The following is a 27,175-nucleotide window of genomic DNA, read 5'->3' as shown; positions in this document are numbered from 1 at the left end:
AGAAAAGTAGATTAAGGTACAGGCTTTCATGTAAAAATAAAATTACTGAGATATCTTAGCACATCTTTTTTTAATTTCAAAATGGTACTTACTTAAAAAACACGCCTCGTACATTACTGATTAGAAAGAAAAACAACTTTGCATATAATAAAAAACACAAACCATACAGTACATTGATTTGTAGTATTTTTCAATTTCAGCTGAATTCATCATGGAATAAGAATACAACATCAGATAAATTTGTGGTTTTTTACATTCACCAGTGTTCTGTACTTAACAACATATTGCTTTGGTGTTACTTTTGTACACTGCCAGGAAAAAAGATGCAGCATCTTAAAGGACTGTGTTTAGTGGCACCAGGATATAACACACATGTACACAGAGGGACTGTAGTGTTAGTTACTCATTTGTCATAATGATAAGATGGCACTCAGGAAGCTGACAGTAACTGTGCTGAGTTTAGGGATGAACACTGTGAGCAACAATCATTCTATGGTATAACCATGCCTCACCAATGAGTAGGCACTCATGCTGAACAACTACAGACATTTGAACAGGGTCATATTGTGGGCCTGCAGCAAACTGGATGGATGCAATGTAGGACTGCGGCACACATTGTGCACAATGCACTGGTGGTGTGACCCCTCTTTTTGCAGTGGTCTGTGGAACATTCTCACACCTGTACACCAGGTTCTGGATGACCACATAGTACAGACATATCAAGATAAATGCATTGTTTGACCAGCAGTGGTCCACTAAGTATCATCCAGGAAAGAAATTCAGACACATTTTGTATATGCTGTGTCACCGAGGACCATCAGAAACCATCTGCTTGTAGAAGGACTAAGACACCATGTGTCTCTGGCCAGGCAGCCACTGGCACCACACCACCACCAAGCATGGCTAGTGTTGTGAGGGAGTCAAGGGTGTGCTCTGCCGTCTTCAGTGATGTAAGTAGTTTCTGTCCGTACATATACGATTGATTTACATGTGCATGGTGTACACATGATGAAAAACTTTCATCAGTTCTGTGGCCTGCACATTCCTCTGACCTCAATCCTTTCAATTATTGTCTGTGGGAAAACCTTAACCATGGGCCTACACAGTAAACCACCCACATGCAGAAATGTGATTGACGTATTATAGAAGTCTGCAAGACAATTCGAAGCTGTTCTATATGCATTCTCCTTTACAGATGAACCACACTTTTCTAAAAGTCTCCCAATAAACCAAAGTTGACCATTTGCCTTCCCTACCACAGTCCTCATGTGCTCATTTCATTTCATATCACTTTGCAATGTTACACCTAGATATTTAAATGACCTGACTGGGTCCCAACATTAAAAGATTGTTTTTCCTACTCATCCATATTAACTTAGATTTTCCGACATTTAAAGCTAGCTGCTACTCATCACATCAACTAGAAATTTTGTCCAAGCCAGCACGTATGTTCCTACACTCACTCGATTTCGACACCTTACTGTACACCTGTCATCGGCAAACAACAGCAGATTTCTGTCCACCCATCTACCAAATTGTTCATGCATACAGAGAACAACAGTGGTCCTATCACACCCAACCCTGTGTCACGGGGCGGAGTATTAGCCTTGGTATGACAAATTAGAGAAAGTTGACAACTATACACTCTGTGATATCGAACAAATATGTGGCTTCTGATCACTGCTGCTTTTACATATCGGATCATTCAGGCAGTTCAAAGTCCTGCGTGATTTGCAGTGATGGCACACTTCCCTGCATGATTCATATAAACAACAATGTCACACATTAATAAATCTATATAAGAAACTCGGTAATTCTGGCACACAGAAGGACATATATGAGGAACTAAGCCTGCGGAGATCTGCAAAATGTGACTTATATGATTAATCTGATTTCTTATTAATTGTTGGAATTTCAATTCAGAGGGTACTCCATGGTTTGTTTACAAAGACTTGTAAGCAGCTCACAAATTTCAGCAAACTAAAGAGAGTTGGGGTCCATACCAACAAATAAATTTTGATATTGGACCACAAAAGAAAAAATGCCTTCTCATCTAGCAAATCATTTATCTTAAATTATGACAAGTGACACTGTAGCCACCTGAATTTAGGAGACCAGTTTTACCACAAAATCTGTTTGTCAGAGCTGCTGGCAATGTTGTGCCCACCACATAAAAACTGGGGTTGGACTGTGGTCAGCTGAGGTTCTTCTCTTTTTGTATGACAGAGGAATTTTTCCTGGACTGCTGTTGTTAAGGACTTCCTTGTTGTTTTGGAACTGCCATAATTTCAAGACTTCTTTTACCATCTAGATAACAACAGTGCAACGGTGTAGTCCAAAACTGCACATTTCCAACACCAGAAAAATCCTCTGTTCTAAGGAATAAACCATGTTGTCTACAGCACACTTGCACGTTGTGAACAGCACACGCTTACAGCAGAAAGACGACGTACAGAATGGCGCACCCACAGACTGCGTTGTCTTCTATATCTTTCACATCACTTGCAGCGCCATCTGTTGTTGAAAATTGTAACTACTGTAATTTCGAAAGTTTGTCTGCCTGAAAATGTACTGTTGCCCCAAGCATATTGCAACAAACGGTGTATTTCTATCGCTGCTCGTTTAGTTTTTATTGCCGTTTCAAATATACCGGTCATTTTTGAAACACCCTGTACATTATGAATTACCTCGAAGAAAATGGTCTATTGACACACAGTCAACATGGGTTTAGAAAACATTGTTACTGTGAAACACAACTAGCTCTTTATTAACATGAAGTATTGAGTGCTATTGACAAGGGATTTCAGATCAATTCCTTATTTATGTATTTCCGGAAGGCTTTTGACACTGTACCACACAAGCAACTCATAGTGAAATTCCGTGTTTACGGAATATTGTCTCAGTTATGTGACTGGATTTGTGATTTCCTATCAGAGAGGTCACAGTTCATAGTAATAAACGGAAAGTCATTGAGTAAAGCAGAAGCGATTTCTGGCGTTCCCCAAGGTAGTGTAATAGGCGCTTTGCTATTTCTTATCTATATAACCGATTTGGGAGACAATCTGAGCAGCCGTCTTAGGTTGTTTGCAGACGACACTGTCGTTTACCAACTAGTAAAGTCATCAGAACATCAAAACAATTTAGAAAAGATATCTGTATGGTGTGAAAATTGACCATAAATGATGAAAAGTGTAAGGTCATCCACATGAGTGCTAAGCACTCCGTCGTCAGGCCACAAGTGGCCTACCGGGACCATCCGACCGCCGTGTCATCCTCTGTGGAAGATGCGGATACGAGGGGCACGGGGTCAGCACACCGCTCTCCCGGTCGTTATGATGGTATTCTTGACCGAAGCCGCTACTATTCGGTCGAGTAGCTCCTCAATTGGCATCACGAGGCTGAGTGCACCCCGAAAAATGGCAACAGCGCATGGCAGCATGGACGGTCACCCATCCAAGTGCCGACCACGCTCGACAGCGCTTTACTTCGGTGATCTCACGGGAACCGGTGTAACCACTGCGGCAAGGCCGTTGCCTACATGAGTGCTAAAAGGAATCCATTAAACCCCGGCTACATGATAAATTAGTCAAATCTAAAGACCATAAATTCAACTAAATAGGGGCAATTTAAATTGGAAGTAAGACGTAGAAAATGTTGTGGGGAAGGCTAACCAAAGACTGCACTTTATTGGCAGAAAACTTAGGAAATGTAACAGATCTACTAGGCGACTGCCTACACTACGCTTGTCCGGCGGTGTGGGATCCTTACCAGACAGGATTGATGGAGCACATCGAAAAAGTTCAAAGAAGGGTAGAATGTTCTGTATTATAGCGAAATAGGGGAGAGAGTGTCACTGTCATGATACAGGTTTCAGGGTGGACATCATTAAAACAAAAGTGGTTTTCGTTGAGGCGGAATCTTCTCCGAAATTTCAATCTCCAACTTTCTCCTTTGAATGCAAAAATATTTTCTTGATGCTGACCTACACAGGGTTATACGATCACCCTGATAAAATAAGGGAAATCAGAGCTCACGCGGAAAAATATGTGTGTTCTTTTTTCCGCACGCTATACGAGATTGTAATAATAGAGGATTGTGAAGGTGGTTCGATGAACCCTCTGCCAGGCACTTAAATGTGATTTGCAGAGTATCCATGTAGATGCAGAATTACTACTCAATCTAATGTGAGAAAAAGAATGCATGTAGGCACTAAGGTTGCATCAACCTTTATCACTAACCGATGGCTAACTGTGAGGCCCTGATCAGAGAGCTAAGTTTGGATTTCTCCCTCTGTCAGATCATCAAGTAACTGAATGTAAATAACATAATTTGAGTTATTCATGTTCGATGGGACTCGACATGAACAGGACAGCTGTGGAGGAACAAAGCTGTAAGCACTTGATGGGCTTGAAAATTACAATTGGTCTCCAGAAGGAAATTCCCATTACATAAGCGAGAGCTGGATTTCACTTGGCCTGCAACTGCATCAACACCTTTCTGAATAATAAACAGTTTAACCATAGCAAAGGATTGAACTTCTGCGGTACACGATACCATGTGGAACCGAGGTGCTGCTGGGAGAGTCTCTGAACCTTTGGCCTCATTCCATTTATGTTGAGTAGATGTAGACAGATTGTGATTGGCTCACTGTGGAAAAAATCCCCAATGACTGCCAGTGTCTCCTCCAACAGTGTGCTCCTTCCAACTGGGGCCCCCCTCAGAAGAGGGTTCACCCACCTTAACTGATTGTTTACATCTCCCAAACTCCTGACAGAGGAACCAATTGGCAATTGGAAAGGTAACAGCTTAGGCAGTCACCCCTCTCTGGGCCTGGCCTGTACCAGGGCGTACATGCGAACCCTAACTGTCGACCTGGGACTTGGACTTACATGTTACACATTCACCTGGTTACACATCAAACACATAGGCCAGCCTTCTGGAGCACAAATGGAGGAAGAAGAAACAATGAGACATCTCAAGTGCCAAAGCAGAGGAGATGAAGAATGAAGAAAGAAAGAAAAACAGATAAGGGACTGTCCTATGCCGGACTACTGAAACTGCAGAATGCATTCCCGAAAATATCCTAGATGTGTTCCCCAAGGAACGGGAAAAAGAAATAAACACATGCAGCATGCAAAGGGAAGAGGTACTGGAAAGGCTTGGGCCCTGTGGTAGTCAAGCATAAACTCACCACAAAGAATGGTGAGCCCCCAGGCAGGGGTGGGAACTGGTCATTTACTTATCCATCCACCATCGTAGGTACCAGCCAGTGCATCTCAAACACAGAGATAGAAATGTGTTAGAGCTCCTTCATGCACAAAACTGTGTGTGTGTGTTTTGTTGTTTTTTAGGAGCACATCATCTAGCAGGCTTGGAGGGTGTTCCAAACAAAGTCCCTGTAGAAGTCACCTTTACAACAAGCTGGAGGAAGGTATGGCTCCACCAGACAGTCACCTACAAGTTCAGCGCATAACCTCATCTACATCTACCATCCATACTCCGCAAGCCACCTGACGGTGTGTGGCGGAGGGTACCTTGAGTACCTCTATTGGTTCTCCCCTCTATTCCAGTCTCGTATTGTTCGTGGAAAGGATTGTCAGTATGCTTCTGTGTCGGCTCTAATCTCTCTGATTTTATCCTCATGGTCTCTTCGCGAGAGATACGTAAGAGGGAGCAATATACTGCTTGACTCTTCGGTGAAGGTATGTTCTCGAAATTTTAACAAAAGCCCGTACCAAACTACTGAGCGTCTCCTGCAGAGTCTTCCACTGGAGTTTATCTATCATCTCCGTATTGCTTTCACGATTACTAAATGATCCTGTAACAAAGCGCGCTGCTCTCCGTTGGATCTTCTCTATCTCTTCTATCAACCCTATCTGGTACAGATCCCACACTGCTGAGCAGTATTCAAGCAGTGGGCGAACAAGCCTACTGTAACCTACTTCTTTTGTTTCCGGATTGCATTTCCTTAGGATTCTTCCAATGAATCTCAGTCTGGTATCTGCTTTACCGACGTTCAACTTTATATCATTCCATTTTAAAACACTCCTAATGCGTACTCCCAGATAATTTATGGAATTAACTGCTTCCAGTTGCTGACCTGCTATACTGTAGCTAAATGATAAGGGATATTTCTTTCTATGTATTCGCAGCACATTACACTTGTCTACATTGAGATTCAATTGCCATTCCCTGCACCATGCGTCAATTTGCTGCAGATCCTCCTGCATTTCAGTACAATTTTCCAATGTTACAACCTCTCGATATACCTCAGCATCATCCGCAAAAAGCCTCAGTGAACTTCCGATGTCATTCACAAGGTCATTTATGTATATTGTGAATAGCAACGGTCCTACGACACTCCCCTGCGGCACACCTGAAATCACTCTTACTTCGGAAGACTTCTCTCCATTGAGAATGACATGCTGCGTTCTGTTATCTAGGAACTCTTCAATCCAATCACACAATTGGTCTGATAGTCCATATCCTCTTACTTTGTTCATTAAACGACTGTAGGGAACTGTATCAAACGCCTTGCGGAAGTCAAGAAACACGGCATCTACCTGTGAACCCGTGTCTATGGCCTTCTGAGTCTCGTGGACGAATAGCGCAAGCTGGGTTTCACACGACCGTCTTTTTCGAAACCCATGCTGATTCCCACAGGGCAGATTTCTAGACTCCAGAAAAGTCATTATACTCGAATATAATACGTGTTCCAAAATTCTACAACTGATCGACGTTAGAGATATAGGTCTATAGTTCTGCACATCTGTTCGACGTCCCTTCTTGAAAACGGGGATGACCTGTGCCCTTTTCCAATCCTTTGGAATGCTACGCTCTTCTAGAGACCTACGGTACACAGCTGCAAGAAGGGGGGCAAGTTCCTTCATGTACTCTGTGTAAAATCGAACTGGTATCCCATCAGGTCCAGCGGCCTTGCCTCTTTTGATCGATTTTAATTGTTTCTCTATCCCTCTGTCGTCTATTTTGATACCTACCATTTTGTCATCTGTGCGACAATCTAGAGAAGGAACTACAGTGCAGTCTTCCTCTGTGAAACAGCTTTGGAAAAAGACATTTAGTATTTCGGCCTTTAGTCTGTCATCCTCTGTTTCAGTACCATTTTGGTCACAGAGTGTCTGGACATTTTGTCATGGCCTTGAACACACTGAAAATGATACAGTTACATGAGGTACTCATAAAGTATCCTTCATGCTGAACAATGAATGTACCACATGCTGATGTCTTGCCTGTACTATAGCATGAGGATTGTGATCAGCCTATATGTGTTGGTTGCAGAAATTTGTTATTTCATCTCTTCCACATGTTGCCTTGTCTTTAAAGAAAACTGAAGAGACAAACCATCAGCAAAAGTTATTAATTGATGGTACTATTGGGACGTGTTGCCACATGCGAGAAAATGTGAGAAGGAAATGGCATGAAATGTGGCAAGAAAATTCATGGCTCTTGCATTGCAATGATGCACCCACACATTCATCCTTGTTGATGCGATCTCATCCTCCATACTTCCAGACCCCCGTTTCTTCTTCTTCTCTTTTCAACGTTGACAACCCCTTTGAAAGGACAAAGATTTGCAGTGATAGACAAGATAAAAGAAAATTCGCAGATGGCACTTGCGCATTCCATCAAGAGGCGTACCAAGACTGCTTCCGGAAGTGGAAATGGTGTTGGGAGCAGTGTATCACTTGTAGAGGAGAGTATTTCGAAGGAGACAGAGCACAGTTAATAAAATGTAAGTGAAGAAAAATTTTGTGGACAGGTTTCCAGAAAGTTTTGAATAGACCTCGTATAGTTTGATAGCTTTTTCTGAAATTATTAAAGCTTAATACAAAGTTGTAGATGGAAACAGAAACTGAGTAATGTTGGAGTCAGGTAGTGGTATCTTTCAAACTAGTTGCTTTTCTATTAATACAGGATGTTCCAAAAAGATCTTTACAACTTTAATAATGTATTTTTCAGAAGTGGGTATAAGTAGCAACATACAGTTTGCAGGATGATGATCACGCACACCTAAAATTTTAGTAGCCATTTAACGGAGTTCAGTGTGTGTGCCACCTACGGCACACAGGATATCTAAGTGATATTTCAGTACTTCCCACATACGGCCTAGCATGTCTTTATTAACATACATGCAGTTGCTGGGTTGCTGTTCTGGTGTGAGCACACAAGCTGTGCAGTGGGGTCTGGTAGAAAGCATCCTTGACAAAGCCGTGAAGAGATTTTGGGGATCAGGAAATTTCTCCTCCTCTGCCAATCCAGCAGTCTGCAAATGTGGTAAAGAGCGTTCTTAATGACTGAGACCCAGTGGGGGAGGGGGGCGGCATGCACCATACTGCTGCAGGATGATGTCAGGTTGCAGTTCTTTAACCTGTAGAAACACAAACTGTTTTCAGACAAACAGTCAAGTTTATTGACGCCTCTGCTGAGAAAAACGGTCCCACTGTGCAGTCATGAAGCAGGCCACCCCACACATTTGCCTTTGGACTGTCGCACATGATTTCATTGCTGAATTGGTGGTTCTCAGATCCTCACATTGTGTCAGTCTGCTTTCCTGGTCACACGAAAGCAAGCTGCATCCGTGAATGTCACCTTTTTCAGGTAATAGGGGTCATTGTTCGTTGTGACTCAGAATCTCTCTCAGTTGCAAATGTTTTGCACTTGGGCCTGTCATCAGGTTGAAGCACATGCAGCTACTGCATGTTGTGGGCATGAACCACCAGTCACTTGTGTAGCACTGTGGTTGATGGTAGCTGCAACTATCTAGATGCTTGAGAGATTGATTTGGCTGGGCTGCAAATAAATGCCTGTTGCACCCCTTCCACATCTGCATCACTTGTGCTCGGACGCACAGAACTTGTCCTCTTTGTGACACTTCTGGATTCCTTGAAACTTGTATAACACTGTCTGATGGTCAGATGTGATGGTCGTTTACTTTTGTAACATGTCTGGAAGTTCTGCTGGACCTGGGCGTCAGAGTTGTTCTCTTGTCAACCATTCCACATGCTCTTCCATCTGTTCAGGTGGGGAGGGAGTGACCATTTTTGTCATTAACAAACTTTTAAAAAAATTAGGTTTATGTGAACATTATGCCGCAAACTGCAACCTTCAACCTGTCCCCATTCGTGATACATACCTGAAGAGAATGGCAAAGATCATTTTAGGACACCCTGAACGTACAGTATTCTGATTCATAATACATTAATTTAGAAGTAATTCTCTTAATTAACATTGTCAGTAGAGTAGCACTTGCTGTAATTGGTTGTTAGTTTATTTGCAAATAGCCATCAACAACTGCTTGTGTCTGTTGGCGTATAACTTCACTTGTTCCACATCACTGAAGGCTTCTCTTCACAAAGGAATTTGGAGAGCAAGATATGCAAAAACAGATGTGCTGTATATTTGCACTTGCATTATTTAAACAAGTACCTTATCAATTATTAAGTGCTGTGGAAATTGTTGACAGCAGAACTTGGAATAATAATTGGATTGAGAATATGATTCTTAAACAAACACAGATACAAATACTGCTATGTATTTGAGCTTTTAGCCAAGGGTCTTCTACTGAAGTAGAAAACACACACACACACACACACACACACACACACACACACACACACACATTCCCACAAGCACAACTCACACACATATGACCACTGTCTCTCACCATAAGTTCGAACATTTGCTTACTACTTTAGAGGAAGGCCTTTTGACCAACGAAGGCTCAAATATATAGCAAATCTATCCTTTTCATAATATTGTCATTGTTCAATCCTGGATTTCCCATTTTACCTTTATTATTCTTTTAGTCACTTTTATTTCTACCATGCTTTCCCACCTTCTACAATGATATCTTCCTCACTACTGTGCCTCTTCTCAGCCTGACTTTGTGATAGCTGTCTTTGGCACAACTGCAGTGCAGTAATGTCTTGTAAACTGTATCACATACACAAATGTCCGAAAAATCTTCATTTTTGTGTTATTAAGGAAAGTTGATGTTCAGTGTCTTTCCAGGTACAACCCAACTTATTTGCACACCTATTTGGGTCATTGTATCCTAGATGGCTTTGTGTTCTCTGGGACACTTGTTTACATTTGTCATTCATGTGTCTTCAAAGTGTCTATTGTGTATGTGTATTACAGGTAGTGAGTTAACTGTAAGTGCTCCGTTCAAGCATGGCAATATATTCAGTTTGTGAGCAGGCAGGTATACGGCTACGTGAATGATGGTGGACACAAGGCTGCACGGCTGTTCCTGAGGGCTATTTCCAGGTTGAAGACAGCCAAATCATCTAGCCTTTGCTGCTTTATATCATCACATTGCCGAGGCAGGGTGGCATGAATTCATGATGAACTAATACCTCAAAAGTCAAAGAAACTTATCAGCATGGCTTTGACATTTGACCTGAGCTGATGAGGTTTTTTTGGTCTTGGAGAACCTTCCCCAATCCATTGTGAAGACTGACCCTTGGTCTCAACATCATAACCGTATATACACGTCTCATCACCAGTTATGATTCTCTTAAGGAACATCTCGTTCTCATTTGCGCGATCCAAAAGTTCTTCACAGATTGGAAGGCGAAGGTCTTTCTGGTCTTGACTCATTGAGCCATGGGACGAACTTGTCAACAACACAATGCATTCCAAGATGCTGTGTCAGGATTTTATGACATTATCCAACTGAAATGTTATATTCTTCTGCAATCTGTCGGACAGTCTTTGATTGGCATGCACAATTTCATTGATGTTCCTGATACGTGTGTCGGTGGTAGATGTCACAGAGTGTCCTGAACAAGGGTCATCTTTAACTTCCGTCCGGCCACTTTTAAACCATGTGAATCATTCCTAACACCGATTACAGCTTAAGCACTCATCACAGTAGGTTTCCTGCATCATTTGGCGTGTGTGTGTAAAGGTTTTCATAAGTTTCACACAAAATTTAATGCAGACACGTTGCTCCTCTAACTCCGCCATCTCAAAATTCGCAAACTGTGTGACACATTGTTCTACTCAATACAGTATTGAACAATAACTAACAGACATACAACCATGAAACTTCTAGCAGTTACACATTAAACGAAGGTCTGTGCACAGATGCCAACTGCATTTTCCTTCAACACTCTATAGGTGCCAAATTACGAATGTTCCGGAATTTTTTGAACAGACTTTGTATACAGTTTGGATAAGCTAAAACCTATTTCGTATAAACATTATTCTTAACCTTGAGTCAAAATATTCTAATAAATTGAAGGCACGGCTACACTGATATCTGGGGATTTCCTTGCCAGCAAACATTGTGCCAGAATATAAAACTCTATTCTGAATCCTAGATAAAGGCACAAACTCTGTACGAATATATTCTTTTTACTGGTACTATTTTAGCAAATTTCACAGTTCATCATAAATTCACTCTTAATTCATTATCTAGAACTTCCATTATAGAGTGAATGCTTTGGGACTTCAGTGTATGAATCTGAAAATCCCTGTAAAACAAATACTTTTTTGACCTTACCTTCACTGTCCTGACTGACTGAAAGTAGAGCAAGCACACTAGCAATCCCATTCTGCAGAATAGCACAATAAGAGATAAAATTCCTATGTGTAAAGCACAAAGAACTAAGTTTTTTAGTTAATTTCTAGATGTGCTCTTGCTACCAATTCAATTTGTTTTACATCTATATAACTAAAAATTTCATAAATACTATAATTTTCTATGTAACCATTAACCTATAGTGCACATACTTATTATTAATTTTCATTTGTCTAGGAGTACATAATATGACTTTCTGTATGACTAAAATTTAAGCTGTTAGCTGTGAAACAGCTATAAACCTATTCCATGGATGTCTTTGCATTGTTCATCAGAATATTTGTCTCATCAGCAAACATCGCTGTCTTTGAAATGGCATCCAATTGTAGATTGTCAGTTAAATATTATAAAAACTCTTACAATTCTGCATTCACGTCATGGTTAAGAAATTTAGCTAACATCTCATTCTCCCCCATACTCAAGTTCAGAAACTTTTTTAAGGGGGCTGGAATTAAAAAATATATAAAAATGACCACAACAGCAGTCATCACCACAGCTTATTAACTAGGATCTGCAAATGATGATACTAAATAAATCTGCAGGAACTTGGTTGATATAGACCTCCTACAGAACTTTCTTCACAGGAGAATACAATATCCGAAGAATGTGTCGACAATGTAATACTGTGCTGCCTCCCAAATACAATGTTTGTGGCTCCAAAAGCAGTTCCTATGATGCAGTATTACTTACCCAATATGGCTACACAACATCTCAGAAGTGGTACCGTGAGGAGATGTAAGGTTGCATTTGAATTGCAGCTTTTAAACTAAAATTTTGGAGCAGAGTGGTTAGCATTTTTCACGTACAGTGTACCTTCTCTCAGCTTCTACAGAAGACGGGAGAATTACTTTTTCTGCAGTGTTCAGACATATGTTGTGTGTGTACTTAATATGTGATACTTTGAACATCTGGTTAGTAAAAAAATTTACAGATGATACTATTTTGAAATTTTCTGGAGAAGTGTGCTGACACAGAAATAAACTGCTCTATTCAGTATAAATAAAGTTTATAAAATATTATGGTTTTAGTGTTGACAGAATAACTTACAGCATAACAACAAAAATAAAGACTTAGCTTTGCGACAGTAGTACAATTAGAATAAATGTAGGTCCTCCCTTACAGCACGTACAATTTAACACTGTGGACATGCAAATTCCACTTCCCCTTTTTATGTTCTGATACATTATACATCATGTAATTAAGCCATATAGACAACTGGGACATTGTGAAACAAAAATAGCACTAGAGGTGTAAAGATCGCTGTACCATCGCTGGCTATTAATGAGCAAGTGTGTTGATAATTTTATTACAAAGATTATAATGTTCGAACACCAGAGAAATGCATCATCTCTACATACATGTATTATTCAGTATTCATTCAAATATTTATTTTGTATTTTGTTATTTGTTTAAGGTACTCCTCAGGCAGTGTGCGGTGGTTGGAGTTTATCAGCAGATGTCCCTACATCACCAGGTGCTGCATGGCACTACCAATATCACATGGAGTGCCAAGGACCTCAGAATAATACATTACAACAGTCGTCAATGAAGACTGCAGACGATAATGTTAATAGTGTTTATGCTAAAACACATGTAAATTCTGGAGCTTAGTATATGGTAAATATACACGTCTGTATACAAGCATATAATGAATGTTCTTGTTATACATATTCATCGAAAATCACCTTGGAAATGATTTACACAAGAGGATTATCAACTGATTTAAATCTGATGAAGAAATCCATATCAATAAAATCTTTTTGCCACTCAAACCTTTCACATTGCCCTCTGAATATAATCCACAATGTTCACACCTTCTTTTCCACTAGGCACAAGATCTGGATAGCTAGAACAGTGTTGAGGGAAACAAGAGTAGTAACTAAGTAAGTAAGCAAGTAAAAGATGTCATGTGACACCACAAACACAGCTAGTTTACTGGGTACATAATCTGATGGAAAAAAACAACCTTTTACATGTGCTCCAGGGACTCTGCTACCATGAGCTATAGTAATACCACAAAAATAAAACTTGAAAACACAACCTTTGCATCTGCATCTTAAGCAGCCAGGCTGACTATGAACTCCATCACTGGTTAAGAACTGCAATTTGCCCCACATCATATGTACGTGTGTTGTGTTTTATGCAAGTGCCAAATTGCCATAACACAAAGAAAAATCAATGAAATCAGTACTACGACTGACTGAAGAATCGCACTGAGTGTTAGCTATACTTGACTGTGAATCACTGAAACATCACAAGATGCTGCTGGGTTACAAGAAGTTGGACGGAGGTGGTGTTACAGGAAGCTATGATAACTTCTTTCCCTATTGGAAAATACACTATGAACAGAAGTTACAAAGGTATTGCTTGTCAATACAACATACACCCACAAGACCAGGACTGAAAAACAAGACATTTGCAGCAGTGTAATAATAATACAAAACAGACAACACTACCAAAAAATATTTCAATAGTTTCTGTCTGTACATATCTTCAAGTCATAATTTCTTCAGATACTTCTTCCTCATAACCTATTTCATGCATCGTATTCTTATAAAGTTAGGGTGAAGTCAATATTTATATTTTCAGTTATCAGTGACTGTAATGCTAAAGCACTATTATTTAGCTATCACACAAGCTAACTGTCAGCATACATCACCCTACTATCCTCTCCGTTGTGACAGTGCCACGACATTTAACAGTGCCGCCACGACAGTACGCGCAAACGTCGATAGAGGCGCTCCACTTGGCTGAGTGCAGGAGCGCCACCTAGCTACGAACGGCGCTGGCCGCATGTCATGGCACGGCAGTCGAATAAGAGATACTGAGTTGTTATCATGTAACGAGCTATTGTTTCTAAGTGAGTGTGTTTGAATATCCACGCAATTATTGGTGATTAAAGGTTATAATACTTTTTGGCGATGAGGATGGGATATTTTCACTGTGTTGTGGACTTGTGTGTTTGTGACGGGGCAGACGTGGAACAGCTTATGCAAGCACTCATTGAACAACGAACAAAGCTGACGGCTGCTATTCAGGCACAACAAACAGAGCTGACGGCTGCTATTCAGGCGTTGTCGATGTCGCTTACACATCATCTGTCTTCCTCTTCTCCGCCTCCATTCCCTCCTTATGACGAGGCCGCTGAAGACTGGGAGGATTATGAAAAGCGTTTGCGGCAACACTTCTTGGCTTTCGGCGTTGTCGACGCTCCTATGTGCAAGTCGTTATTTCTATCTTGGATTTCCCCACGGATCTATCAGCTGCTATCTCAGTTAGCCCCTCTGCGGGAACCTGCCTCTCTGTCCTTCCAAGAAATGTGTGACGTATAGTCTAACTATTACCGAAAAAAACACGCATGTCGTTGCCGCCTGCGTGGTGTTCTACCGGTGTCGTAAACAGCCCTATCAATCTTACCGGGCTTGGGCGGCGGAACTACACGGTCTGAGTAGGAAATGTCAGTTTGTCACGGACACTCATCATGAGTCTTATGCTGATTCAATGGTTAGGGATGCTATTCTATGGCTTGCTCCTGATAAAGAAGTTCGGCAACTTGCCCTACAACTGCCAAACCCGTCGTTGTCGGAAGTTCTAAGCATTGCTCAATCCTTTGAAGTGTTTCACGCTGCTGGCGTGCAAATAGACGCCTGGTGTGATGTAGGCGCTGTACAGTCAACTTTCGACACGGACAATTTGCCTGTATCACAGGAGAACGAAGATGTGGCGGCGGTTCACTCGCGTAAATAATGCCGCGTTGGGCCGCAACGCTCGCAGCGAAAACAGCAACCACAGAAGCAGGTTCGTTCCGCACTTCCTTCTTGTCCACGTTGTTTCGTACAGCATGACAGGGCCGCGTGTCCAAAACGTTGGGCCACGTGTAATTCATGTAGGAAAAAAGGCCACATTGCTTCTGTGTGTCAGTCCCCTAAAGTTCCTGTCGACGAGGACGAGGCATCAGACATGGATGTTAACTGTGTGCTTTCTCAAACAAATAAGTTGTTTGTTACTGTTCGTGTTCTGGATAAAGACATTCGCATGCAAGTGGACACTGGCTCTGCAGTAACTCTCATGAATTCTCACACGTATTTGGAGTTGGGCTCCCCTCCCTTGTCTCCAGTTACGCGAAATCTGAGAACTTATAATAAACAGAAAATTCCTATCATTGGCCAGTTTGATGCTTCCACTGCCTACAAGTCTGTTGTTAGGCCCCTCACGTTTTATGTGGTGGATCATGCTGGCACTGAAAACCTGTTCGGTTATGATGCTTTCCAGTTGTTCGGGTTCTCCATTGATGATGATGTGCACCTCACATCTGAGGATATTCCGTATCAACAGCTGGATGGATTGTGTTTTGAATTTTCGTCCGTGTTCTCTGCTGGTCTGGGTTGTGCCAAGGATTTTGAAGCTCACATTACTCTTAAACCTACAGCTCGCCCTAAGTTTTTCCGGGCATGCCCTATTCCGGTGGCGTTGCGTGCACCTGTCAAGGCTGAGATAGACAGGTTAACAGCTTCAGGGATTCTCCTTCCTGTTACCTCCAGCGAATGGGCATCGCCAATCGTGGTGGTTTCTGAACCAAACGGGAGTCTGCGATTGTGTGGTGATTTTAAAGCCACTGTCAACACTCAGAGCCTCATTGACACTTATCCTCTTCCCTGTCCTGAGGAGTTATTTACCAAGCTCGCTGGGGGCCAGTTCTTTTCCAAACTTGACTTATCGGAGGTGTACCATCAGTTGCCGTGGGATGCTTCTTCCAAGGAATTTCTCGTCATCAACACTCCTTGTGGGTTGTATCAGTACCTGCGGTTACCATTTGGCGTCGCTAGAGCGCCGGTCATTTTTCAGCGGTTTTTGGAACAGCTCACGGCTTCCGTTCGCGGCTAAATAAACTATCTGGATATTGTTGTACGGGGGCCTCCACTGAGGAGCACCTTCGCAATTTGCGTTCACTGTTTCGGGTTTTGCATTCGGCTGGGCTGAGGTGCAATCTGGACAAGTCACAGTTCTTCCAACCCTCCATTGTGTATCTTGGTTTCCACTTGTCCCGTGAGGGTATACGCCCTCTATGTCAGCATGTTGCGGCCATTACCGTTCTACCCCGGCCGTCTACGGTCAAAGAACTTCAGGCGTTTCTAGGCAAGATTGCTTATTATCACAAATTCATTCCATCCGCGGCGGCGGTAGCTCATCCTCTGCATCAACTGTTACGCAAAAATGTCCCTTTCTGTTGGTCCCACGAGTGTGAGCAGGCTTTTGTCCGCCTGAAGGCTCATTTGCAGTCGGCGCCTTGTCTTGCCACATTCCGTCTGGGTCAGCACTTGGTTCTGGCGACTGACGCGTCACAGTATGGCCTAGGGGCTGTTCTCGCCCATCGGTATGAGGATGGGTCGGAACGACCCATCGCCTATGCTTCCAAGACCCTCAACGATGCGCAATGGCGTTATTCTCAAATCGAAAAGGAGGCGCTCGCTATCATTTATGCTCTCAAAAAGTTCAGCGTTTTTTGTACGGTTCTAAGTTTCACCTCATCACCGACCACAAGCTGCTGGTCTCTCTGTTCAGCCCATAGGCGTCGCTTCCGGATAAGGTAGCTCACCGCCTGCAACGTTGGGCTTTATACTTGTCTCGTTTTCACTATGAGATTCACTATCGCCCCACAGCCCAGCACGCCAACGCTGACGCATTGTCGTGATTGCCGATGGGCCCCCACCCGGTTTTCGATCGTGATGAGCTACTCTGTTTCCACATGGATGAGGAAGAACGTCGTGCGGTCGAGGTTTTTCCACTTACAGGTTCGCAGGTCGCGTCGGCTACTGCGCGGGACCCGGTCCTGCGTCAGGTGATCGGTTTTGTTCAACGGGGTTGGCCGGACAGGACCAAGGGCCGGGCATCGGATCCCCTTCGCAACTACCATGCCTTGCGCCTTCGTCTGTCTGTTCGTGATGGTGGTGTTCTTCTGGCCACGGATGGCGCATCTCCATGGGTCGTGGTGCCAGCCTCTCTTCGCAAAGATGTTCTCAAACTGTTGCATGAAGGCCATTGGGGTATTTCTCAGACTAAGTCCCTGGCCCGCAGGCACGTTTATTGGCCCGGTATTGATTCGGACATCGCCCACATGGTTGCTGCGTGTGGTCAGTGTGCTCAGCAACTGGCTGCACCTCGTACTATGCCCTCTCCGTGGCCTGATCCGGCGCAGCCATGGGAACGGGTGCACGCTGACTTTGCCGGCCCCTTCCTCGGTACTTAGTGGCTACTGTTGATTGACGCCTTCTCGAAGTTTCCATTTGTTGTTCGATGTCCGTCGCCCACCACTGCGGCGACGACGCTGGCTTTGTCCAAAATCTTTGCGCTAGAAGGTCTTCCATCCACGATCGTCACGGACAATGGCCCTCAGTTCTCTTCGCAGGCCTTCCGTGATTTTTGTACTGGACAAGGGATTCATCATGTTACAGCACCGCCCTTCCATCCGCAATCGAATGGGGAGGTCGAGCGCCTTGTCCGCACTTTCAAAAGCCAGATGAAAAAATTCCTCAGTGATTTTTCCACAGATGACGCACTGCTGCAATTTCTGAGTTCTTATCGCTTCAAGACTCTGGGTGATCGCAGCCCTGCTGAACTCTTGCATGGCCGCAACCGCGCACTCTACTGCAGCTGCTTCACCCTGTCAGGTCTTGTGCTGTGTCCCCTAGTGTGGGAAAATACTCAGTGGGTGCCGACGTGTGGGCACGAGGGTATGGATCTCGCCCTAAATGGATTCCAGGGGTGGTCAAGGCCCTTCGCAGCCGCCGGCTTTGTGAAATACGTACGGACAACGGCATGGTTGTTCGCCATTACGACCAGATGCGCCCACGAGTGGTGGCCACGATGGTGCCACCGCCCCTTCCTTCACCTCCACCAGCCCGAGAAGCCAGTCCTGTTGCTGCTGCCGATCTACCGTACGTGTTGATGCAGCCGACGTCGCTACCGCTTCCGAGTACGCCGGAACCGGCCCCAGTTGCGACGTCGCCTTCTCCGGGACCCATCTCGCTGGAGCACACCCCCAGGTCCACGACACCTATGGATGCTGCTCCGCAGTTTTCACCCATCATCTCGTCCAGGAGGCACGTTCCACGCACGAGCTTCCGTCCTGGACTTTTTCGACCATACTCTCGTGTCTCTCCGCGGGATCTTCTCGGGGCCTCACAAGAGGCCATGGATGTCTCCGCACTGTTCATGTCTCCAAGGAAGTGAGGTTTCCTTTCCACCCCTTCAAGGGGGGAAAGTGTTGTGACAGTGCCACGACATTTAACAGTGCCGCCATCATAGTACGCGCAAACGGCGATAGAGGTGCTCCGCAACTCGGCTGAGCGCGGGAGCGCCACCTAGCTACGAATGGCGCCGGCTGCATATCACGGCACGGCAGTCGAATAAGAGATACTGAGTTGTTATCATGTAACGAGCTATTGTTTCTAAGTGAGTGAGTTTGAATATCCACGCAATTATTGGTGATTAAAGGTTATAATACTCTCCAACCATGTATACTTCCGGGTCATTCAATATGAAGTGGTCCAGTGATGGTTGCTTGACCATTTTTAAATATTTTAATTTTTTTTATAAGTTATTGTCCTATATTTGAAAAGTTCAGAATAGATTTTGAAAATACTTTATCTTGCACCTTTACTGGATGGTGGCCATTTTTATTTGTAGGTGCGTGACGATTTTTCAGTCTGGAGACATTAGCGAAAATTTTAATATCTCTGCACTGGGATAAGTTGCAACATTGCAATTGACATGATTGGTTTTAGAAAAGTGTCCTCTACAACATTGTCTATTACACACAATACATTAAATTAAAAAATAACCAGTCAAAATGACCTCCAATGTATGGTACCCAAATTTTCAAAAATCCTCTTTTTAGGCCCAAAAACAACAAACAAGGAGTGATTTATGAAAGTCTATTTTTTCCTATAGTTAGATATCATACACTACTAGCCTCATACAGAGCAAGAACACTTACAAATGTTTCCTTAATTTTTTATGATTTTTTGAAATTTGAAAATTTTCATTTTTGTAAAGTTTGGGGTTAGTTATCCCAGGTGGGACTGAATATAAAAATACGATTTTTGCACAGTTTGTACATCTATATGATAGCAGCATACTGTAAAAATTTGAGGAAATAACTCACATTACTCTACAACTGATCTTATGGCAGCTACTATTTAAAAATACTCTACAACTGATCTTATGGCAGCTACTATTTAAATGGTTTATTGTTTCACTGTAATAAAATTTAATAGTGACATATATTTAGTTAACATAATCACCCAATATTCATTAAGTTTATTTATTTTTAATAATGAAATATTAAACAATAGGAGCTTGCACTTTTGTTCTATGGCAATAAATATGCCCATTTATGTTTAGGTTTACTGTCAATAAAGAAGTACATTATTGCTGGGTGTGGCATTGTTGTAGTCAGTCTTTTCTGAAACCTCTGTTAAGAGTGGATGTACATACTTCGAGAGTGTAGAATGTGTTACGTGCTTTGCTCTATGTGTAATTTGTAATTAATTTTTAGAGATTAACTGGAATGCAATAACATGGATGAACAGTGCTCTGTTGTACAGATAGCAAGTGAAGCGTGTCACAAAACAGTTTACGGTTCAGTTTCAAAAAACTTGAAAAATGTCAATGAATTGATGAAGTTAGACAAACTTTGTTTAAATTTCGAGTAAGTTCTTCTGTAACATCAGTGTGAGTATCATGAAAAGAAATATATTCTGAAGAACAGTGACATTTTTGGAAGAAAGTGCTGTGATCCACTTAAAGTTCATAAAAAGCCTATTACTAAAGGTTTGAGGGAAATAAAACTTGAACATCTGTCCTTGTTATGTGAGAGTGAAACAGCTTCCCAAGTGAAACGTAATGTGATTCCTGGAAATTTCCTGTGCCCAAATTGTTAATCAAAAATATATGTTGTGAATCCAGAACCAGAATCATGTGACCTTGTTAATGACATTTATATTCCTAATGAGGAAGCTGTTAGCATATTGGATTTTGCTTGTTCTAAGTTAGACATATCTCCTGCCTCAAAAATAACAAAATTAAGTAGCAGAAAAAGAAAAGCAGCTATTGAAAATAAGGTACAACAAATTTCAGACAAAATTAGAGACTTGGAATCATGCTTTACTAATACGGATACCAACATTATTTCTAAAGAAGAAGAAGAAAACCTACCACCAGCATCATCTGACACTGAATATTTGAGCTTAACAGAGAAATTAAAAATTAAATGTTCAGAGACATCTAAAGAGGAAAAAGGTAAAATTTTAAGATTGCTCCCTGACTCGTGGAAAAAAAAAAAGTTCATGAATTCAATGTTTCTCGTTTTAGGAAAGAAGAAAGGAGTAGGTATATGTGAAGAAACAATTAAAAAGATCCAGCAGTTTTTTGATAGAATGTGGCCAAGTTGCGAAGATAGCAAAAGAGTTGTTATAAATGGAGTAACAAAGCAGAAACAACTCGAGCTGTCATATTTAAATGAACTTTATGTAGATTTCAAAAATTCTCATCCTGAACGCAGAATTGGAAGGTAACAATTTTGTGACCTCTGCCCTAAGTGGTGTATTTTGGCTGGATCCTCAGGGACACACTCCATATGTATTTGTTTATATCATCAAAATACCAAACTGATGATTGCAGGTGCAAAACTCAGTGATATTAACTACAAAGAATCACTAGATTTCATGGTCTGTGTCACTAAAGTTATGACTGCATGATGAGTTTGTGTAATAAATGCCCTGGTAAGGGAACCGCTATTGAATTGTTTCATGAATATGATGAGGAAATGCCAGACAGTATTACCTTCAAACAGTGGGTCACAACTGACAGGGTAGAAATGATAACAGTGGTAAAATCTCAGGAAGAGTACTTGGAATCTTTAATTGATAACTTACAAACACTCAAAAGTCACCACTATGTTTCTAAAATCCAAAGTAAGTTTTTGAAAGAAAAAAAAAGGGGGGGGGGGGGGGGCACAAATTCATGTAACTGAATGCATAGTGTGCTAGCTGATTTAGCAGAAAATTTTACATTTGTGATTCAGGATGCAATACAAGGGTACCACTGGGTCAACGAGCAGGCAACAGTGCATCCATTTATTCTCTACTTTAAAAATAAGATGAAGTTTGCAGCTCTTCCATTTGCATTCTAAGTGGCTACTTGGAGCACAAAACTTTGGCTGTACATGTGTTTCAAAAGTATGTAATAAATTACATAAAAGAAAAGTTTCCCAAGGCACACATGAATAGGCAACAGCCATAAGATTAGTTGTAGAGTAATGTGAATCATCTCCTCATTTTCAAAAATTCATATCTTTGTTCACAGTCAGATATCAGTATTGAAATTTTTACAGTACGTTGCTATCATATTGGTGTACAAACTGTGCAAAAATCATACTTTTATATTAGGCTAGTAGTATATGATATCTAACTATAGGAAAGAGCAGACTCTCATAAATCACTCCTTGTTTGTTATTTTTGGGCCTAAAAAGTGGATTTTTGAAAATTTGGATACCAAACTTTGGGGGTCATTTTGATGGGTTATTTTTGAATTTAGGGTAGTATGTGCAATAGACAACGTTGTAGAGGACACTTTTCTAACAATGATCATGTCAATTGCAATGTTGCAACTTAACCCAGTGCAGAGATATTCATATTTTTGCTGACGTCTCTAAACCAAAACAGCATTGCGTGCTTACAAACGAAAATGGTAATCATTCCATAAACGTGAAAGGTACAATTCTTTTAAAAACTGTTTTGAACTTCTCGACTATAGGGTTATCACATATAAAAAATTTAAAATATTTAGAAATGATCAAGCAACCAACTTCATTCTTATTGGACCACTTCCTGCGATAACCACACCTTTATCTTCATCACTTAAATCTCCATTTTTTAAAATTTTATTTATTTTGACAATGTCCTGTATCAGTTATAATACAAGTATTTCTAAAATACTACAAAAAGATTAGCTTTTTGAAGTCCATGTCCATACAAGCTGTAACACTTGTACATTTCCAATACTGAAATAGTTTTGTCCTCCTTCGATCCCCCACCACAACAACTGGTTATCACAGCATCCGTCATATTGTGTATATACACAGTAATTCTCTCAGTGAGTATCTGTCAGAGCACAAATCAAAACGTCTGTGGTTCAATACCAAGGATTTTTTTTCTGGTACTTCAACTCCTTTCACCCCTGTCAAACACCTCTACTATAACAAATGCCTATTAATGTGCTGTGATGCTCAAATGCAGATATAGGCTAATGGTAGCTTTCCCTTGTGTTACATTCTTCTGTGAAGACTTCAGTCAATAACACCTACACCTCTAGCTGCATTTCCTCGTAAGGATTGTACAAGTAAAACATATGTGGGTGTTTCGAAGATTTCAGATAGTTAATTGTGAAATGAACTACACAGCAATCGAGAACTATAACAATAAGGGAAGACACACAAATCAGCCCCACTGTTCACGCAACTGACCCAATGCAGTGACAGTTTTAGACTAATGATGGAGCCACTCGTCCATTGCCTCAGGCACGACTTGACCACAGATTAAGCACTGATCTTCAGGTCCTTTTTAAGGAACCAAACACATATGAGTCACAACAAGGTAGACTATTTTGTAAGGAAGGCAATCCAGTACTTTCCTATGGAAAAATGCAGTGTCTTGCATTACACTTGACAATGTGCAGCCCTGCATTATCATTACGCAAAACTATTCCTAATCATAATTTTCATGACCAGTTACTCTTAATAACTTTTTGAATGATCTGTAAAGTGGTGCAATCATGTTAAATGTTGATTGCAGTCTAGACAGGCATCCATTCCGATGTCAACAACCCCTGAATATCGAAGAACAGGCGCACTGAAACTTCCCACCTATGGTAGACAACTGGGCCTTTTTGGAGGTGGGTGCCATTGAAGGTCTCAAATCTCAATTCTTCTTTTTTCATGGGTCCAAGTGACCAGCCATTCTTCTCTTTCCCTATTCTTCTTTTTTCAGGGGTCCAAGTGACCAGCCATTCTTCTCTTTCCCTATCTTTCCCTCATTTTTCTCTGATGAAGGAACTATTACTTTCAAAAGTTAGGACAATGTATGTACTTCTGAGTGTGTGTCTATTGACAGTCCCTGATATTAATTCTGACAGTTAGACCTGGCTACAAATTCTGCCTCACAATTTCATAGTTTTCTCAAGGAAATTTTTCTTTTGATATACAAATATAAAAGTCCACAGAAAGATAAATGTTTTATAAATACCATAAGCAGAGATCACTGGGCACACAAGGAATGAGGCTAAATACGTGAAGTTCAAAGGTTTTCAGATGGACTACAATTTGAAGAGGCACCAGCTTGCTGATGTTAACCAAAAGAAACTGTTCTGGCTGCTTTGGAAGTAGGGACTTTTCCCCACTGTGCTGATCTGCAGATGAGACTGTTAGCATACTTTGTAAAAAATCACTTGATGCCATTATTCATATAATTGTCTGGGGGGAGAGGGGGGGGGGGGGGGCATGCTGTAAAAATATCTCAGAAAATCCTCTTCAGGGATATGGGAATACTAAGCTTAGGAGCCAAAGCCATATGCTACCTCGTGGTATTTGCAGTTAATATCAGTGAATTTATGATGAAATGTAAAATTAAAAATAACAGACAGACACATAATTTCAATTGGTGCAAATATCTATTACAGGTTGCCATTTGACATCAGACAGCAAAAGTGAAAATCCCAAAACATTCAAAAACAAAGCAAACAGGGTCTTGTGAGCCAACTGCACCTACCGATACCAGATGATGGCTTTATCCCATAAAGTAACAGTAATGTTGCATGCAACATTATACGTGAGCAAACATAGGGACCAGAGCTCTGACAATATTTCTTTTTGCATCGGCATTAGTTTTTGGAATGAAGGTTGTGGTGACAGACCGATGTGTAGCACAGCCACAGGTTAAGAATCTGCTAGTTTGGTTGGTTGTGAGTTGGCAGAGCAATACTGAAAACTTCAAGTAATCCTGTAAAGCTACATAAATGATTACCATGAAGATGTAGATAAAACACAGCAGTCATGTCATGTAAAAGGAGGAGCAGACCTTCCAGTCCGTCACCTTCACCAACGCCCCTGAAGTGCCAGACTTTCTCCAAATATTCGACAACAGATATTATATAAAGTGTTGCCTACAGCAAAAACGAACAAATTGGTATTTGTGAAAATTTCTTATAAAAGCTTAGAAATACTCATTTTATTTTTGTATTTAACTTAAGCTATCAAACACACACAAACTATTGGGCACAAAATGAATGTAAGATTTTTAGGAACTCTTTAGATTTCTAGCCTATAACGTTTCTGGTCAAATGGAAGGAAAATTTGGACGTGGTGACCCGCCAACAACAGGGCCTTTGTAACGGAGCACAGTATTGTATTTGAGACTGAAGGAGGAGAGGGCAGAATGGGTGACAGGCATTACATTTGTCCTTTCCAAATGAACCATTCATCATTAGAACTTACACAGGTTTACCTAGATTTCTGAATGGAGGACTGAATGCAGGTCTTCCAAAACTTATATCTTTAGCTAAATAAACTCTCGTAAAACTTACGCTTACAGTTATAAAACAGATTTTTTTGTAATGAATTAGATATATAACACAAGAGTTGACATCGAATTATTACTACGAACTAATGCTTAACCTCTCATCATTGAATTAAGTGTACGGTACGATGGTTTAGCAGCAATGTAACATCCCCACCCTTTAGTGTACTCGAGTTAAAGTCAATAAACAAGGCGTACATATAAGTAATAAAACATCCAAAACACGATAAAATGTACAATCGTATACAATATAATTACAATCTCTACTGTGTATCTGAATAATATCAATTAGTGTGACATCTTTACTTTCTACTTCTGTGGGGGCAAAACATTTTATTCTGTAGGTGTATTGGTTAAGTGCGTTAATGCAACCTCCTTGACCACAAAACGCGAGTGCTTTAAGAAATGAATCAAACTTCACAATTACCTCTTAGTTACTCCAAACATAACCGCGAACGAAAATGGAAACAACAACTCGGCAGCACGCTCCGAAGTACTCTCGCCGACAAAACCTGAGAGATCAAAACCAACATATTGTTGCAGCATTAGTCGTCATTAATAACCGTATGAATAACTGGAAATAAAACAAAAATACTTGCACCACACTACAATTTCAAGTTACTACATCACGAACAATGACAGCATCTTTGCATATTATTTATAAGTCATTTAAATTGTGTATAGCAAACGCCGATCGTCTACAATGCACTCCTCTCACCTCTGCGGCCACCGCCCAACTTTATCAATAACTTTACGACGAAAGTCTGGGAATCACATAATCTGCGATTATAAACAACTTACACTAATTGGGAACGGAATGAAACAGTTTTTATAATCATTTTATTTGACAAGTGGCACGATAAATATCATACAGCCAAATGACAAATACATTACGTTACAAACAATCTACAACGCATTGCCTACAAAATCAACAAATACAAAAACACCAACCACCACAAACGCGTCGATGCAAGGTCGATAAATACTGTACACCTCGCAACTCGATCACAGACATTAACACAATGAACTGGATGTCAAAACATTCCGCATTGAAGTTATGAAGTTTAAGCTATTTTCGCCGCGCTCATTCTTGTTATAGTACTGGATTTTAAGCTATTGCGTCTTCTAAAGCATTATTCCGTTGTTTGCTTTGTTTACAAAACACCTTCCGAAGGTTGCTAATGGATTGAATATTTTTCCTATCGTCTAAATCGTATTCCACTTGCAGATATTTAGCCTCTTTTGGCTAAATATCAGCAAGTGGAATTCGATTTAGATTTTAAAATACATGGACAAAGAAAAAGTCTACGTTATACATATGAAAATAAATAGATGAAAAAGTTTTCATTAAAAAGCTTCTTTTGCAGTGAAACGCCAGCGCTCTTACAGGAAAATGTGCACGCGTTTTCAACGCTATTTAATGCTCAAAAAGACAACGAAAAACAATGAATAATTTAAAAAGGATGACTATTTTCTTTTAAATATTATTTGAAATGTTTGTATGCTTATGCGTTATCGAGCTAATAAGTGGAGGTATCTTGATATATTTAGACAAGAGTTCTTTCACACCTCAGTAGTGTGAAAACCGTAATATCGATTCATCCTTGACTGAATGGAACGTCGGAACATCCGATATCAATTCGAGACGTTTACGCAGGCAGTCACCGGAAAGCGACGGAGTGGACTAGGACCTCAACGTCAGTGTTTCCATTAAAGCTAAGAAGAAAGCGGCGTGTGTGTTGGTAGATAGCAGGGGGTGAGGTGAAATGCTGGATGATTGCGTCATCTGCTAACACTGATAACATCATAAGTTGACCTATTCCTGTCTCGCTCACTAACATGATAGTAGTGGATTTTGTGCATTATGTGTATTCGTAGGGTTTATTTTATTCATTTCTTTATTTTCGTGACACATTAGAAATACTCCTTGCGTATT

General features: G+C 41.1%; 1 protein-coding gene across 1 annotated transcript in view; it reads right to left on the bottom strand.

The window, feature by feature from the left end:
* LOC124605264 overlaps window positions 1–26,218 on the bottom strand; it is a 50,518-nt gene extending 24,300 nt beyond the window's left edge. Inside the window, exons 1-2 of the mRNA XM_047136827.1 lie at window positions 26,191–26,218; window positions 25,667–25,751 (exon numbers count right to left, since the gene is read on the bottom strand). Coding sequence (XP_046992783.1) covers window positions 25,667–25,686 — 20 coding nt within the window. The 5' untranslated portion in view covers window positions 25,687–25,751; window positions 26,191–26,218. The remainder of the gene's footprint in view (window positions 1–25,666; window positions 25,752–26,190) is intronic.
* Between the last annotated feature and the right edge of the window lie 957 nt (window positions 26,219–27,175).

Source organism: Schistocerca americana, chromosome 3 (assembly GCF_021461395.2).
Source record: "Schistocerca americana isolate TAMUIC-IGC-003095 chromosome 3, iqSchAmer2.1, whole genome shotgun sequence".
In the NCBI taxonomy this organism is placed as follows: domain Eukaryota; kingdom Metazoa; phylum Arthropoda; class Insecta; order Orthoptera; family Acrididae; genus Schistocerca; species Schistocerca americana.
The sequence above is the reverse complement of the archived record's forward strand: the minus strand, read 5'-3'. Positions and strand labels throughout refer to the sequence as shown.